The sequence below is a fragment of the Schistocerca piceifrons genome, chromosome 1 (genome assembly GCF_021461385.2).
Source record: "Schistocerca piceifrons isolate TAMUIC-IGC-003096 chromosome 1, iqSchPice1.1, whole genome shotgun sequence".
NCBI lineage: Eukaryota > Metazoa > Arthropoda > Insecta > Orthoptera > Acrididae > Schistocerca > Schistocerca piceifrons.
The window spans coordinates 224250871-224269356 of NC_060138.1; the positions used below are offsets into that span (position 1 = coordinate 224250871).

Here is an 18486-nt window from a genome sequence, read left to right on the forward strand (position 1 = left end):
GGTAACGCTGCCTTACACCGTTCCATATTTTCTTCCTACGGTGTCATACTATCATTTCTGACTACTTCAGTTTGCTTTGCACGAAGAGAATGGGCCACACATCTGCCCCTGTAGTGGATACCACACTACCTAAGAATGGAAAGCATTTTATTTCTTTTAATAGTATCAAAAGCCTTCCGCAGATCATCTGTGCTTCCCTGTAATACAATGTACATCCAAATTGTAATTCTGTTTGGGCTTCACTTTTTTGCAGCACTTCTGGTAGCCTTTTGTTATAATCTATAACTCGATTTTTAAAATTTTGCAGTTTATTGTCCCCAAATAAAAAATAGTAGAGACAGTTAAATTTCTAAGATACATTTCATTATTGATTTAGCCAAACTTTCTGTAGCTAGATAGGATCACGTAAGTAACAGAGTTCTCGTATTCTAAAGCCATAAATCAAGTTCTCTCAATCCATTACTCCCAATATTCTCACACTCAGGTGTGAATACCCTTGTGGCAGGGTACTTGCACATGATGTCAGGCAATTCTACATGTTCAGTCTAGTTTACATGACACTAGGTTGCAGGCCACTGCGCTACTTACCACTGCGCATGTGTGCCGCGCATTTGCACAACTCGGCGCTGAAACTAAACACTTTCAGCTTGTTCCAACTTTGGCAACACTAGTTTCATGAGTTTTGAGGTTATGCATGTTCGTAGAGTGTAGACAAACTAAAATATGGAGTGGGGAATGGAGAAAAATATTCACTTTTTGAATCTCTATGCTTTGCATAGGTGTTTGTGGGATTTTAGTGATGCAGATTACAAAAATAAGCAGCATTTTGCTGCCACTAAGACATGAAGGTATTTGAATATTAATACAATGTGACTGCCTTTATTTTTTGAGGAGTCAGATAATGGCTATTCATTTACTTGTTTTACTTCAGTATTTTCGAAATCTTGTGCAGTATGTAGTATTATTTTTGTTACAGGCTCCTGATACTTTGGCATTAGCTTTGTCGAACATGCTGCCACAGTCAGATCTTTCGAAGAAAAATGAAGTACCAAAGGACGGTGAGCGAGTGCAGCAGGCTCAGTCTACCGTTGAGGAAGTAGTTGATGAAAACTATGCTTTACTGGGTGACAGCTTCCACAATCAGTTATTAGTAGATGAAAAACAGCACAAGTAAGTATTCCTCTCGTTCCTGTATAATTTTATAGCTTCCACCTCTATCTTTAGTATCAAACCACAGTAAACTTGTGGAAGTACCTTTTTCTGTCAGTATCCCATGTTTAATGTATCTCATATTTCATATAATTTTTAAAAAATCTAGATATTTAGAAATAAGCAGTGTCGGGAAAATTGGCTGTACGTTTGCTGCAGCAACAGAAATGGGGCTCTTGCCTTTTTAGTTTAAACTAGTGAGTTTTTCAACATAAAAGTCCACTAACAGGATTTCAGAGACCAGTACCAGTAACAGTTCTTTGTTAACATGCTTAAATTATTGAATATTGGAACAAGTTTGTGGGTATAACCTGCTCATCAAGCAAAAAATGCCAATACCAAAACATTTAACATGAATGCGAGCACACCTTAATGCAGTAGTTGTCTTCCTTGGTATGTGTAGTGGATTGTTGTAGAAAAAGATAAGTATAACCTTTTTGAGTCACAATTTACTTTGTTTACTGCACTGTTGCTAAAACAAAAAAATTGTTGACACTTTAGATAAAAAGCCGCTCAGGAGATCTGTGACCACCTTTGCCAATAAATTGTAATACATTTGTCTTGCTTGCAAAAATGTTTCAGGAGAACCCCATTGCCAGATATATGGCATGAGAAACGTACCTGCTAAAATCAATACAAAATATCTTGTCACTTCACACTCCATTCCATAATACCATCAGTGCCCAAACAAACATAGGCACTTAGACATGGTACGAGGGGAACAATTTTGCCAGTAGGCGGCAATAGTGATAGTTATGGCTCTGAGCACTATGGGACTTAACTTCTGAAGTCATCAAGTGATAGTTATGTCTATGACATCAGGCATAATTGTTGTATGATACGTGTGTGTGTGGGGGAGGGGGGGGGGGGGGAGGGGGGGGCTACGTGTGCGGACACCTGCACGCACATCGTAGTAGTGAAGCAAAATCTACTACGTTCCAAAGAGCTGCTAGATTTTTAAGATAGGGAGTGATGCAAATTGAAATTACTCAGTACGTAAATTTCATCCAAAACATGAAATACAGTATTACATAGCATAAACAAATTACAGATAGTTCAATGAATATAAAATTTTGAAGGAAGTGCGAGGGGGGAGGGGGGGGGCAGGGCACAATAAAATTGGGAGGAATTACTGCCTATGTATGGATTAATAGCAGATTATACAAGTAACATAGAGATCACACTTTACAGATACTCTACAAAAATTGTCGGTAATTGTAGTTACATATTTCTATCAAGGAGGGTGTAGTTGCTGCACTTGGGGCTGCTGAAGTGCATATGGGAATTTCCGTACACAAACTTCAACCAACCTATTTAGATAATGTATGACAGTAAAAATAGTTTAGAGGCAAAAGTACATGACAGTCAAAATGTCAACCAACTTATTAGAAAAACAGTTGTACATTACAATCCAAATAATAAAACATCAAAATGATAATCTTAAAAATGTGCATAGGAAAGGAGCAGTAGCATTTATTACATTCAAAAGGAATCATACATACTTATGGCTTAGTGCAAATTACACATGAAGACACCTTGAGAAAAAATTATTTTTAACGTATTCTGACTAATCAGAATTACAATCTGTTTTATTGACGTACAGTATGTCCCAACAGTTACCATTATACCTATTCTAAATGTACGCCCATTTATTGATTATTTACATTTTAATAATACTAGGAGAGAAAAAATGAACAAAAAGAAATGATTTACATTAATTTTCAGACCTTATTGTTTCCTGCCTTTTTTCCCTCACCAACCCTGTAGCCTATGGTATCAGTATTTTTAATCACTGTCATCATCATCATCATCATCATCATCATCCTAAATAGCACTGTGAAATTTCCAAATATTTTGCTATTTCTGAGGTTATCATTACAGTGAAATAGGAGACAACAGCTCTCAGCCAAGCTGGTGTCAGTGTTCCCCGTCCAACCCTTCCTTATTGCTGAGCTCAAGCAACTGTGAAACACAGACTGCTGGTCACATGTAACAACAACAACTACTACATAAAGAAAAGATCACAATTACGATTCAGTCCCAGTGTCAGACTTCCACTGTCCCTACAATCTAGTGATGTCTATGGGTAATTACCCCGCAATTTGTCTTGCTGGTGTAATTTATCCTCACTATAACAATTACTCAGTTTAATATGGTTTATTTCCTTTGAGACATTTCATTCTGGATTAATTTTCCTTCTTGTTTCATTTGAATGTCACCATCGTGCTCTAATGCTGATTGAAAACTGGTAACATTTTGTAATTGGGATTCTAATACATGAACAGTGACTGAATTTCTTGTTGCAATCCGCTCAGTAAATCATTACAGTCTCTAATAACCAAATAAAATATTGGTCTGGGTTCTGAATCAGGCAATGCTTCTTAAAGGACGATATTTCTGTTTTTGAATGTTTCCTTTACTTAAAAAGCACCATTAATGTTTGTATGTGGTATCCATACATGTTGTTGTTTTTTGTTGTTGTTCTGGTCTTCAGTCCAGAGACTGGTTTTGATTCAGTTCTATATGCTACTCTATCCTGTGCAAGCCTCTTCATCTCTGAATAACTACTGCAACCTACATCCTTCTGGATCAGCTTGGTTTTTTCATCTCTTGGCCTCCCTCTAAGATTTTTACCCTCTACATTTCCCTCCAGTACTAAACTGGTGATCCCTTGATGCCTCAGAATATGTCATACCAGCCGATCCCTTCTTCTGGTGAAGTTGTCACAAATTCCTCTTCTCCCCAAGTCTATTCAGTACCTCCTCAATAGTTACGTGATATACTCATCTAATCTTCAGCATTCTTCTGTAGCACCACATTTGGAAAGTTTCTATTCTCTTCTTGTCAACACTGTTTATCATCCATGTTTCACTCCATAGATCGCTACACTCCATACAAATACTTTCAGAAAAGACTTCCTGACACTTAAATCTATATTCAACATTAGCAAATTTCTCTTTTTCAGAAATGCTTTCCTTGCCATAGCCAGTCTACATTTTATATCCTCTGTATTTCGACCATCATCAGTTCCCAAATAGCAAAACTCATCTACAACTTTAAACGTCTCATTTCCTAATCTAATTCCCTCAGTATCACCCGATTTAAATTAACTACATTCCATTATCCCTGTTTTGCTTTTGTTAATGTTTGTCTTGTGTCTTCCTTTCAAGACACTATCCATTCCATTCAGCTGCTCTTCCGGGTCCTTTTGCTGCCTCTGCAGAGTTACAATGTTGACAGCATACCTCAATGTTTTTATTTTTTCTCCACAGATTTTAATTTCTACTCCAAATTTTTCTTTTGTTTCCTTTACTGCTTGTTCAATATACAGATTGAATAACATAGGGGATAGGTTACAATCCTGTCTCACTCCCTTCTCAATCACTACTTCCTTTTCATGCCCCACGGCTCTTATAACTGCCATCTGGTTTCTGTACAAATTGTAAATAGCCTTTCACTCCCTGTGTTTTACACCTGCCACCTTCAGAATACATGTATGGGAATATTTATTGCAAATCAGTTCAGATACAACAAAAGTTTGTAAGATGGTGACTTTAATGTTATTTCCTCCTGTGATTCACAAAATTGTCAAATTTTAATCACAGCAATAGACTGTTGTAGTGGCTAATTCATAATTTTTCATGTGTATTTTGCACTAGCACTGCACAAGTCAGTGTCAGTGATTTTTTGAGCAATGTTGATACTGTATCAAGCACTTGAGCGTATTGGGAAATCTTGAGGCTGTTGGAATGAGAGTTTCATTTGCCGTCCCTTCCAAATTCTTCAAAGTAAATCTGCATGTGACCTCAATAGCCAAAGCTTCATCTCTAAATGTAATATGGCTGCTATAAATGTAAGACTACCCCTATATACTCTACTAAACAATGTAGAAAAGGGGGGAAACCCCATCTTATAATTGGATAAGTATGGTAAGTCATTGCGATTTCATTCACCAATGGGATTCTTCCCCTCACCCCAAACGAAACAAAGAGCCACACTTGTAGTGCTACACCACCTGCAGATGACACCACTGAATAAAATGAAACGCTTAAATGTTCAAACTGTTTTGAAAGAAAGAATGACATAGGGTAGGTGGGCTTAAAAGCACATGGGCTTGGTTTTACTAAATATTTGAGAGAAATGTGCAACAATGTTATATTAATTATGCATGCAACACCTAGTTCAACATCTTGCTAACATTGTGTAAAAGTTTCAGTACCACCCAGTAATTATTAGAGGAGTAATAATTTTTTTCCTAAAAAGTAACTTTGTGTACTCTTACCCCATGCTGTGGGTTAGCAGTACACAGTCCTGGGGGAAGAGAGAGCAGTGTGTCTTTTACCCCCAACTACAAAAAAATAAAGGGTTACAAATAAATACATGGAAAAATAAATTAGGAACTCCTTATTTTAAAAAAAATCACAAGAACATAATTATATAATAATTAGGAACAGCCTTTTATGCATTTCAGTTTCACAGATTGAAACTAGTTGACTAAAAAGGATTATTGTGCTAACTTTGAATACTGACATAACTAAAATGGACAATCAAACAAAATATACATTCCTCTTGTAGAACAACAGAAAGTAACAGAAAAGAACCATTTTCAAATTAAGATACTTTCATGATGAAAAAGCAATGGGGAATGTGGAAAGATTAGTGGTTGCCTATCCAAACATGCATTTGAATGATAATTTCAGTAAATTGGACAGATGGTTGGAAAAGTTAATTGTATTTGCAAACCTTCCAGAGCATTTATAAATTGGTCTTGATAGTGTGTGTGTGTGTGTTGGGTGTGTGTTATTATTGTTGTTGTTGTTGGTTTTTTTTTTTTACAAATGTCTTCAGTTTCGACATAACGTTCCTCGTCTGTTTAGTGAATGTTTAGTGAAATCTTGATACGCCTGGGAGACACTTGTATCGTAGCAATGATTGAAGTGGTGAAGCATTTTCAGTAGGTAAAGGGGACAAAATTTTAGTTTTTCTGTGGACTTTTACAACTGTGAATTCCCCTGTCCTTATAGCAGAACTATCTCCTCCATCAGCTTCGTCCTCTGAAAAATCTATGTCCAGATCACAGCTACAGTTATACAGAAAAACCTTTGTCTCTGATATTGATGAAGACAATGTAAGAAGGTTTTTTAACAGTAAAAAATATAGACTTCTTTCTGTTATGTCTAGCAAGGGCTTTCTTTTTCTTCTTGTCATCAAATGACTTCTTTTCGGCAGATTCCATCTCCCCTGATTGCCTTATGAGAGTTCTCTTTAACTACTCTGATGAACAGCCCTTCCTGCTTTTCCATTTTAGTTCAAGTTTTGGAAGCAAAACTATCCCGTCTGGTGATATCAAGGGTGCAACAGATGTAGGATTGGCAGAAGAGGAGGATATGCTGGGAGAGGAGCTAACGTGGCAGATAGCAGGTGTAGAGTTTGATGCAGAAAGATAAGTAGGCATCTCACAATGGGAGTAACAGTTGAAGGTCCTGATTCAGAAGTAATAAACTGTGGATCTTGCTCTTCGTGATTCCTGCCCTCATGCTCCTTATCTTCTACATTGATTGTCTCATTCCTTGGTAAACCATCATCATTATTTCCACCAATTACTATGAAGTGTTGCTCAGTAGACTTGTAAAAGTGACTGTCAAAATCTGGATTGATCACTTCTGATGGCACAAAATCTGCATCTTAAAATTTGTTTTGATTGAGAGGAAAAATTCCCGTTGTCCTGAAACCTGAGACAGTATTTTCAGCAGTAGCTGCCTTTTAAGATGCCACTTTCACCAGTTCAGCTCTGTTATACAAGCTCAGGACCTGCCTGGGATGACACACATTCCACAAATCTACTGTGTCATAAAGTGCCTGAAAGGCCTGAAAAAGTTGCAGTCAAGTGGCTGTGTCTTATGGCTGCTATGGGGTGGCAAACAGCAAGTGTATGTGGCTGTCTTTGGCAAACAAAGCTACCTCCAGGCCTTTGTGGGAGATATGAAATGATTAAGTCATGTAATAAACATAATTATCATGTAGCCTTTATGGGATATAGCCATATCACATTCCATTGGGCCCCCATTTATCACTTAAGGGTTCAAATCGCTTCTGTGCAAAAATGGAGGAGGATGGGACACGGTGTCTCACAGTATTCAAGGAACAGGCAATAGTGGCTGTTAGCCACTGTTCTGCAGTCACTGTTTTCCCCACATTTCTCATCCCTCTTGTAATTACTTGTTTAAGGAGCTTGTTAGGCATTGTTTGAACACCTGCCTCGTCCATGTTGTAAATACGATCAAGAGGAAACCCAAATTTCTTGAAGACTACCTCCAGATTGTAAACATATTTGTTTAATTGAATCTTGTTAAATTCCGTCATGCATACTTCACTGGTGTTTCAGTCCATTCTTAGGACAATTTCTCTCTTTTCATAAACTCATGGATGAAGTCTGTACAAGCAAGTTGTGTGTGTGTGTGTGTGTGTGTGGGGGGGGGGGGGGGGGGGGGGGGATCTGAAAATACATGTTGCAGTGATCTAAGAGTAAAGTTGAAAAAAAGTGTATCATGGGAAATGTAATGCTGAACTATTGTTTGTTCTTCCTCCAATGAAAAAGGTTTTGTGTGTTTCAGCCAAGTACTATCTTTGCCAGTTTTAAAAGTTTTTGTAAGGCAGCCTCTGAAAACCCAATAGCTTTGGCTGTTTGCCGTATTGGGCTCCCATTTTTGATAATGCCAACAGGTTGGTGGTAGAGCTGGTCTGTTATGGGCTGCTGAGTAAATGTTATTGGTCGGTTTCTGGAAAAAAAATGCTTTTGTGGCAGATGTGATTGTATTAGAAGTCTGTTTGAGTGATACCTTTGTTTGAAAAAAACAATATCCAACCAAATAAAAACTGCAGAAAGAAAAAATAATTTCAAGTCTCTAAGGTTAACAACGAGGCACCTAAGGTAAATAAACAAGAACAAAATATGCTTCAGTACTCTAGAAGGGACTACACAAGTCAAACTACAGTGATGGGGTGAAAGTGCCCACTGTGAACTTCTACCCCACTACAGCTGCATACTTTTACTCCATTCTGCTATTTTCTTTTCGGCAATCTACAAATAACAAATACAAGCAATGTAGATCAAGACAGATATTGAAAGCTGAGAGCTGCCAGTTCTAAGAGCAGATTCATCTAATTTTTAAGTAGATCTTAGTTCATGTAACACCAGCTGCAAGCATCCGACTGCCCCAAGGTTCCAGAATAGAAATGAGGACAAGATGATTATGTGTGTGCTGCCTGGTGGTTGCGTAATGAACTTCTGCTTTGGGGCCTGAAAGCTTGATGTGTACTCTTGCCCCACGGGTACTTTTATCCCCACCTACCCTACATGTTTTTTTATATAATTTGAATTGAGGCAGTCTTTGCAATTGGTTGTTTCTACCAAGAAGGCCGTGCCACAGTGCCTCTAACTGCTGAAAATGCACGTAGGAATATGGTGCGTATGGAAATTCAGTATGCAAGTTTCAAACAACCTGTTTAAGAAACAATGACAGCCATAATAATAAGAGATCAAAAATAGAACTTTAAAAAATGTGGGAAGAATTAGAGCGTGAAAAGGAGCCACTGATAATTATGACTTTGAAGAAAGTTACAGTAGTAACATAGTGGCTATCAGTCATTGCATTATATTGTAAAACATCAGTCATTGCAATTGCTAGTGAAACCAATCGCAGTTTCCAGATGGCCATCTTCTGGTGGATACTGAGACAACACCTGTTATTGGATCTTATATGTAGTAGTGATAACACCAACAACTCTGCTACTTCCTTGTTTCTCGATAGGCTGAATCTTTTCAATTTCTTCTTTTGGTACATAAAAAATCTTTATGCCTGGAATACTATCATCAAAGAAATTGAACAAATCATATGGTGTCGATATTTGGTTATCTAAGTGCCTCTGCAGTCTAGCATGGGCTTCTAGTCTTTTTGCTGTTCTCCCAGTGCCATACAAAGCAATTGACCGTAGCTTCTTCCAAAAAATTCCATTCACCAGTGATGCCAAAATCCTTTTTGTGTTTACACTAATTGATGAAATTTTTGAAATTCTTATGTTGAGTAGCTGAACCATCACTAAAGTAATAAATGTTCTTAATGTTTTCAATCTTTCTTTTTAATTAACTTTATTTGAAAGGCTTGAACAGCAATTGTATCATGACGGAAACAGTTGCTTATCATACAAATGCTATAATCTGACATTCTTTGCCACCAAAAGAGACAACAAATGGATGTAATGTGACCTGCCTAATCTCCCAATGAAATTCTTGCGCGGTATTTTGAGCAGCAAATGAATAATTATCAGCAAAATCCATCAATATAATTAACTCATTTTCTGCAAGAGATCACTTCAGTTTTGTTTTGACACATCAGTGCCTCCATGAAATCTTCAACAGTTCTTTGACACATCTCTAATGTGTCTGTCAGTATGGACACATTGCTTGTATTCCATTGTTTGTTGAGGGTCATATTCTTTAAAAGCCTCTAGTCTCATTTTTTCTGGAAATTTCTCACAACGTTGCAGCATACAGTCTTTTGTTTCCAAACTGCATACAGTTTTTTCTCATCAAATATTTGTAGTCATCTTGGATGGATGTTGCTGGAGTCAATATTAATTTGACATTTTGATAAATTGCACAAACACCTGCTGAATGTGATCCAGATACACCGACTGTTGTACACCATTTCGGCCTGAGCTCACAATTTTGAGAAGCTCAGTTGATTTCCGTATTGCTTCCAATAGGCAATGAACATTTCTTTCAGGATACAAAGAAGCAAGCATTCCTGCTTGTTAATCTCTCCCATTTATTCTTAATGCAACACAGTCCTTGTTGCCCAGGCATAAACGAGAAAAACTCATCTTCAAAAAAAAAAAGTGAGGACAATTTGTTTTACTTCATCGTTGAGCTTTTTCCCTTTTTGGTTTGCAGATATTGCCAAAATCCCATATTCCATCATTAGTTTCCGAGCATTTTTCACCATTTTTGTTGAAATAGCAAATTCTTCAGCTGTTTTTTCAATAGTCCAGCTATTTGTGGCCAGGGTCCAAATTTGAACTTTACTGCAATTGTTTGAAGTTTGGAGCTTAATCTTAAGTTCTTCAATTAAGATGCCCATATCTTTACACTTTTGGCACTCTTCCATTTGTATTTGAGCAATATCTACTTGGCTCACACCAGCGTATGTGGCAATTACCTTAGTAATGCTGCCTTGGGCTTTCAGAACTTGTGCACTTTATGTATCCCATTGAATCCCTATTGCTGATCAGTGAAGCTTTAATGGTGACTCTCCAAGTGGTGGTGATCAAGTATGAGCAGTAAAACAAGCGTCAACAACGTTCATGACTTCAGTAAAGGGTGATTCTTACTTATCCTGGTGGGTGATTCTTTTTGGGCCACTTCATGCCTACATTTGGTACAAATTTTATGACCAGATTTAAAAACTTCATTAGTCAGTAACTTCAACCTATCAGACATTGCATTGATTATTGGTGTTAAAGCCTTCTTGATTACATGTTTTTCTTTACCAAACAGGTTGAAAAATGTCTTCTGCAGGAATTGAAATTTCGCCATCAACAAGGTATTATGGTGTGAACAAATTTGGGCATCCTCAGTTAAATCAAGCCCAGACCTATTTCTTAGAAACTCCTTGTCCACTGGCGACATTTCTGTAACTGATGGTAGTTGACTTTCGCCATAATAGAATGGTGATGACTTACGATAATCAGCTCCATCTGAACCACCAAAGTAGCAGGATGCAAGGGTTTCTTGGTTCATTTTATGCAATAGTGTATCAGCCTATAACAAGCAAATTTGTAAGCTCATGAATATCCTGGTTTGAAGCATAGTAGATTCAGGCTTGTTATATATAAAATATACAAATTAGCCTATCAAAACCTATTGTTTTCGTGCTTACCTTCAGCTACAACAACAATTATTGATTATTCAAACACTCAGTACTCAACGCCATGATTGTACAATGTCCGCACCAAAGATTACATCACACAGAAGACTGACACTGTGAAAATTGTCAGTAATAAAAGCAACAACTGAAAGTGGTGATTCAGCAATGTATCACTGCTGTGAGGATAGAGCCGTATGAAGTATTGCTGCTTTATAATTTCGATGGAAACTGAATGACAATGCATATTGCACCACCATGTATTGTAGGGTTAAAACATTTTAAAGCGACGTAGCGTTCCATTATGATCTTCTGGATTTTATAATCTTAAGAGCATTTTCTGAGGTTTTATTGTATTTATATTCTATAATGTAAAATAACATAAACACGTCTTATCAGTATACACACAGTCCATAAACCACAGGCAAATCTTATACTATTAAGACATTACAATTACACATTTTTTATTTATGACTTCAAGTTTTATTAATTTTTTTGTATTTATCAGTAATTTATTTTCCCTAGTATTGATAGGTATTCTTACTCATAAAATTCAAGATCCAGAAATTAAACAATGTAGCTTTGAAAGCTTAAAGCATGCTCTTTCCACCTCTTGCACAAAAAAGGATTGAACAGGACACAGTTGAGATATTGCCACCAAAAAATACCCTAAAATTTGCACGCAGAAAATTTCGGCTAACTTTGCAGATGCGTATATTTTCGTCTACGCATCCAATGTTAATTAAATGTGATCCATACATAGATATCATAGGTAGAAAAAGTCCTCTGAAGTTTTGTTGTGATTGGTTCATATGAAAAGTAGCAGGGATCGGTCAACCTTGGCTCTCAGAATAATACGATGAATTTTTTAATCACTGTAAAGGCTTGTATCTATATTTAGGTGTGGCTAAATCTCTAATTTTTGTGACGATGTAATTCAGCATAAAAAGTTGTCTATGTATATTAAAGCAAATGACCAAATGTTTGCTAGAACTTTTTTTAAGCCTTCGTACGTGATGCGAAGATGAGTAGGCTCTCTAAAAGCCCCTAAAAATTCAACCACTGAAAATACTGGAACAAAATTTGGAATATAACCATCAAAGACCATGTAGAGCCTTCACGCCAGATTTCATTAGATACGGCGATGGGTCACTTTTTAATATTGGTCCCTTTGACATGGAATGACCCACATGCATTTATGGAAAAGAGTGGTGGATTAGAATTTTCTGAGAGACCTCCACTGGGCAGAAGGACATTTTAATAAGCTTTGTGCACCCAAATGGCCCAGCAAATTAATTTTATTAGCCGTGAAGAATTGAAAAGTGCTGGGTTCTGGAACACAACATTATTGCAATTATTCCACCTCCATTGGTGACACCCTCTGTCTGGTAATATATTTTTCCTTGTTATATTTAAGAGCAAATCAATGAAAACTCAAAAAAATTTCAAGCTGCTTGGAGTAAACATGAGCTTAAGATCCTAAAAAACCTCTTTTCACTAACATGATACATTTAAGAAAAAAATGAAATGAGCATATGGTATCATTGGCCGGGAAGCCCCTATTCGGGGAAGTTTGGCTGCCAAGTGCAAGTCTTATTTCATTCGACGCCACTTTGTGCGACTTGCACACTTGTAATGGGGATGAAAAGATGATGACAACACAACACCCAGTCCCTGAGCAGAGAAAACCTTCAACCCGGCTGGGAATCGAACCCGGGCCTGCTTGCATGAGAGACGAGCACATTACCACCCAGCTAAGCAGGCGGACTACATTTAAGGAAATGAGTCATCAGTCCTGGGATACTGTCTTAAAGAAATCCACCCATGGTTGCTGTTGCACGACTTTATGCATGGCCCCAATAGTGATGGGGATGCTGGTGTTTGCACTTGAAAAGAAACAAGCAGTGGTGAAGGTGCCATGTACCATAACAACACATTTACAGAAATTTTCATCAGTATACGTGTTCATCATAAACCACATACTATGCAAACAGAAAATATTCTGTACTCTGGACTGGAATAGACACAGATTCAAAATTCTCATAACACAAATCCTTTTCACAAAAATGTGATACTACTGCGAAGCAATATTATTAAAAGGATAGTTGCAACCCACCATGTAGCAGAGATGCTGAGTTGCAGGTAGGCATAACAAAAAGACTGTAAATTAATTTTTTTTTTTTTTTTTTTTTTTTTTTTTTTTTTTTTTTAGAAAATTCAGGACAAGAAATGAAGAATTTATTCTCAGATAAATTAATGAATATGTTCACTATTGTGCCAACAAGACTGTTGCCCATAACAAGGCCTTTCGTTTGTTCATATAATTTCTCACTAAACGATAAGGAAAACTGGGCCAGTTGGATAAATTCTGCAAGTGCTCCTACTTCAGTATTTTGAAATTTAATCAAATTATCAAGAGTGATCTCAAGACCCTTGGGTCAGATAATACTTGGTGATCTCCATCTGGCACTGTGGTAACTTCCCTGATGGAGCCAAGAGCATTAGATGCTGAATGTATGTGACTCGGTAAATATTCTGTTGCACTTTCCATTCCAGTTATAATTTGGCCTGGGGTGGTTATTGATGATCAATGTAATCAGCTTATCAGGTTTATGAAATTTTATTTACACTCGGAGAGAAGTCACATGAGGCTGCATCACACTATCCAAAACTAGCAGTTATGGCTTTGCTGCTACAAAGTGATTCCTTTATTAACAACTTTTTATATAGAAGTAAGTTAAATAACACATGTATGTTTTTAATAAGGGTTGTCATGCAACGGTTAGCCTGATGTCTTAGGCATTATTGTCGCTTACACCAACTATTGGAAACATTGCGTTGCGTACTAAGCAAGAGAGCCCATGTCCACTGGGACAGTGATGGTGTTGTGGTCTAGTGTAGGAAGGAGTAAGGTAGTTTGTATTATTTTTAACTGGTATGTTTCTCGGCTTGGCTGCATTTTGCAATGTGTGCATTTTAGTATTGTATTTTATTGTATGTTGCATTCCATAGATTTAATAATGGGGTATCATGAAATGATAATTAAAAAGAATTATTTTGGCAATCAAGCCAAGTGTGTTACTTTATAGTACAGAACATGGGGCATTTTTCATGTGGCACATTCTCTTTCTGCTATCATTGTGGCTATTTGAATTTTTGTTGTTGATTCTAAACAGTAACTTGGGCCAGATTAAAGTTCTTCACAAATATTTGTATTTTTTTAACTGCATTTACATTAATAAGCAACACTACAATTATTCTGCAACTTGTAGATTTTTAACGAAGCTATTGGAGTTCGTGCATGTAACAAAATTTCCTTTGTGACAAATCTCTCGTAACACACCTGTTGTGAGTAACTATGATAAAAGTGCAAGAGTGCAGTGTCATGTCGTTTTTTAATGAAGAGTGAATAAATGTTTGTTTTATTGTGTGTGAATTGCTACTAAAAGTTTTCAAATTTTGACAATGAGAGAATGCCATTTCTCTCATTACTTGACTTATGTAACTTTAATGCTGGACAGCAAGGTTACTAGTGATTGGTGACATAAATTACACCACTGTCAATAGGAAGACACTGCAGATACTCCCAATTAGTAATGGTTCTTATCGAGTACTGTATCTGATCGTAAATACTGTAGTAAGGCCTAAGGTTTTAGACTATGGTTTTATTACCTGTGTTAGTACACTCTGATGTCGTACTGTTAGAACTTCTTCCATATTTGTTGTTGGATTTGACAGCATCAGTGGCCCAGTAACTACTGTCACGTCCAACTTGTATCACAACATTTCCAGGTTCCTTTCCCAACTAAAACATTACATTGTTGGTATTCACTCTCAGTAATTTTAATTTGTGCACGTGCTTCACCCCAGTCTTCTACAGTTACTTCTGTTATGTATCTTTGTGCAAATACCTTCAAAGTTTTTAATGAGAAGTTGTTGGTATGAGTTTGAATGGTTCTATTTACTTGTTTCAAGTCAATTTAATTAGGTTTTGGTTACAGTAGTATGGAGGGAGACAGTATAGCAGAAATACCTCATTTCTTTTAAAATACTTTTTCATGGTTTATGAAGTGTTAAGTCTGTCTTAACAATTTTTAGTAGTTCATAGTGAATCATTCTGTGTATAATTTTATAAAGCTTATGAATATTGTGTAAAATTTTTCTGCTCTGAGATTGTATCACTTGCAACGATATCTTGGAAGGTGTTTCCATTCTCCTTATTTAGGAAATGTGTAGTAGATGTTCTGCATCGCATGCATACATTAGATATGTTACTCGTATCAGCAATCACTGTTATGCCATAGTATTTCATCTGGGCCATAACTATCACTACCAGGAGGATGTGTGAATCCCTCACTCTCAGGCTCTTGGCAGTTTGCATAGTTAGTTTCACTGTTTGTCGCATGTAAAGATAAGAAGCAGACAGTATTGTGTAGCAGATCTAATTGACTATAAGGTGCTTTGCCACGTACTCTGATTTAAGTTGGTCATGTAATTTCCGTGAGGTGTGCAGATGAAAACTACTTCACCTTTGCCACCTGCAATAGGGCCAGTTCTTGGCCTGTGTGTGTGTGTGTGTGTGTGTGTGTGTGTGTGTGTGTGTGTGTGTGTGTGTGCGCGTCTTGCTATGCTCCTTGCCCCATTTCCATTTTTTCTAATTATACATTTTACTGTGTATTTTGGATACAGAAACATTTTTATAAGTGCATTCCTCCTGTACCATATAATTCATACATTCAATGAGTTTATTGTGTTAGCATTCTGATTAGATCATCTTGGTTTCCTTGAACTTAATTACATTTCACAATTATGCATTTTTTTCCCTTCATTTCTCATTGCATTTTGTGATGAATTTATTTTAGGTTGTCTTTCCGAATGAAATTTTTGTGTATTGTCACTAAACTTACTAATATGTAGATTTGTAGGAGGATAGAAAAGTCTGTTGAAAAAACCACTTGAATGTTACTTGATCTTGGTTAGGCGTGCTATTATCCATCTGAGCCACATAAGTATGGCTCGTAGCTACTAATTAATTCTGCCTTCTTTGCTGCATTTGTAGTACTATACTGGTAGAAAATATCAGTTAATCTTTAAGAGGGGTAATGGGCAATATTTTTATAGTGATCTGTATGACTTCTTATTATTTTTCAGGTGTAACCAGTGTGGCAGAACTTTCAAGAAATTAAGCTACCTCAATGTGCATATGAGAACACATACAGGCGGAAAAATATATGCATGTTTAATATGCAACAAAAAATATGTTAATTTTTGCACACTTCGAGTAAGTTAACACATATATTACTGTGTTTTACTTTAACCTTCAAGTCTTCATTTTACAATATTCAAATGTTGACCAAATATAATTAGTCATTCTTTCATTAACTTGATATAATGAAGAAAATTTACTTCAGATGTTTCTAATTCAAGCCTCCATATTCTTACTAACACTTTCATTATCATTCAGGGCCATATGAAAAGCCACACAAAAGGAGCTGAGCTTATGTGCCAAGTATGTAACTACCGCTTTCCAGATTATACAACACTTTGCCAGCACATGATGGAACATACAGAGGAGAGGTAAGTCAGTGTCCACATGAATTACTGAGATGTCATAATTAATGCATTACTTCAGTGATTTACTACAATTTGAATTGTTGTGTTATACTTCTTTCACTTTATAACAAAGTAACAGCACATTACTTGCAAAAACTGTTAGCTATTAAGCTGAAAATGAAAGGAACAGAAGGGGAAGCTCCAGATGGCAAAGTATTTTGGAAAGAAATAGTATTCGCATGGATCAGGCGAACCATGAGCGATTCATGTTACTCTAGTTTCAAGGCAGAGAATGGCATAGCGGAAAGAATACAGAAAAGTAATGAGAGGGTCATTGGAGCCAGTCCCTATGTGGAAACTTTTTTCTTACTTTCAGTTTTTATGTCGTGCTGCAAATAAATCAAAATAAAGCTCAGCGTATTGTATTTATTAATATTTTTGTAAGCGGCATTAAAGGAAAAGCAGGGAAAAACTTGGGATTGCAAATAAGTTACCAGGAAGGAAATACAAGCCATATTTGAGAATTTTGAATGTAAAATTAGATACTTTTATTACTTTACAGCTTGCACAAAAGTTCGCTGTCATAGAACAGTTTGGCAGCAAACCATACGTAATGTATTGTTTCACCAAATATTCGTAAGTGTACCTGGTGATGTACAATGGCATTAATTTTGATACTGTCTCCTGAGTATATGATTTCTTTTTCTCTGAGATAACAGCAGTTTTGAAGCTTTTTGATCAAATTCTTTACCTGTCGATAAAAATAGGCATCACAAGTTTGCACTAGCGGAGTGCAGTTCGAGGAGAATCACTTTCACACTGCATGAAGGAAATCCTTCTAATCTTTAGTAATTTTGTCATATAATTGTGGATTTGTTTGTTCCTCCCACGAATTAACACACTAAATTTGTTCTCCTACATGCTTTCATCATATTAGTCAAACAATTTTTGTATGAGGCTGTTATAAGCTTCCCAGACTTTTGAAGAAGTAATTATATTTTGCCTCGTACTCACAGACTGCTTTCTGAATCCTCAGGCCAATATTTTTCTTTGATTTTTATGGAAAAATTAGTAAGTACAGTATATTCTGCATAATTTCAGTTCATTCGCATAATAAGTAACATAAAAATTGAAAATAAAAGTAGAGCTCCTGCATAGAGACACGATCCCTCAACCTTCAGATTACCATTCTGCACTCTTTCCTCTGTGCCAACCACTGCCACAAAGCTGTGCTAACATAAATGGCTCATGCATCACCTGACCAGTGCCGAAAATGTTACTTTATCCAAATGCTTGGCCAAGGAACTCCCATTTCTATCACTATCATCTGCATCTACGTACACACTCCACAAACTACTGTATGGTGCATGGCTGAGGCCACCTTCTGCCATTAATAGTCAGTTCCTTTTCTGTTCCACTCGCAAACAGAGCAAGAGAAAAATGACTGTCTACATGCCTCCGTATGAGCCCTAATTTCTCTTTATCTTCTTGGCGCTTATGCTAAATGTTTGTCGGTGGCAGTAGAATTGTTCTGTAGTCAGCTTCAGATGCCAGTTCTCTAATTTTTGTCAGTGGTGCTCCTCAAAAAGATCACCGCCTTCCCTTCAGGAATTCCCATTTGAGTTTCCGAAGCATCACAATTCTTGTTTGATGATCGAACCTACTGGTAACAAATCTAGGTGCCCGCCTCGGAATTGTTTCAATGACTTCATTTAATCCAGCCTCGAGCAGTACTCAGGAATGTGTAGCACTAGTGTTACATACCTGGTCTTCTTGACAGATGTCTGTATCTACATATACC

The 18486-nt window shown here is 36.8% G+C and overlaps 1 protein-coding gene across 1 annotated transcript in view; it reads left to right on the plus strand.

The window, feature by feature from the left end:
* LOC124792233 (zinc finger protein 236-like) overlaps nucleotides 1-18486 on the plus strand; it is a 231929-nt gene that overhangs the window by 183812 nt on the left and 29631 nt on the right. Inside the window, exons 21-23 of the mRNA XM_047257923.1 lie at nucleotides 977-1170; nucleotides 16284-16413; nucleotides 16597-16709. Coding sequence (XP_047113879.1) covers nucleotides 977-1170; nucleotides 16284-16413; nucleotides 16597-16709 — 437 coding nt within the window. The remainder of the gene's footprint in view (nucleotides 1-976; nucleotides 1171-16283; nucleotides 16414-16596; nucleotides 16710-18486) is intronic.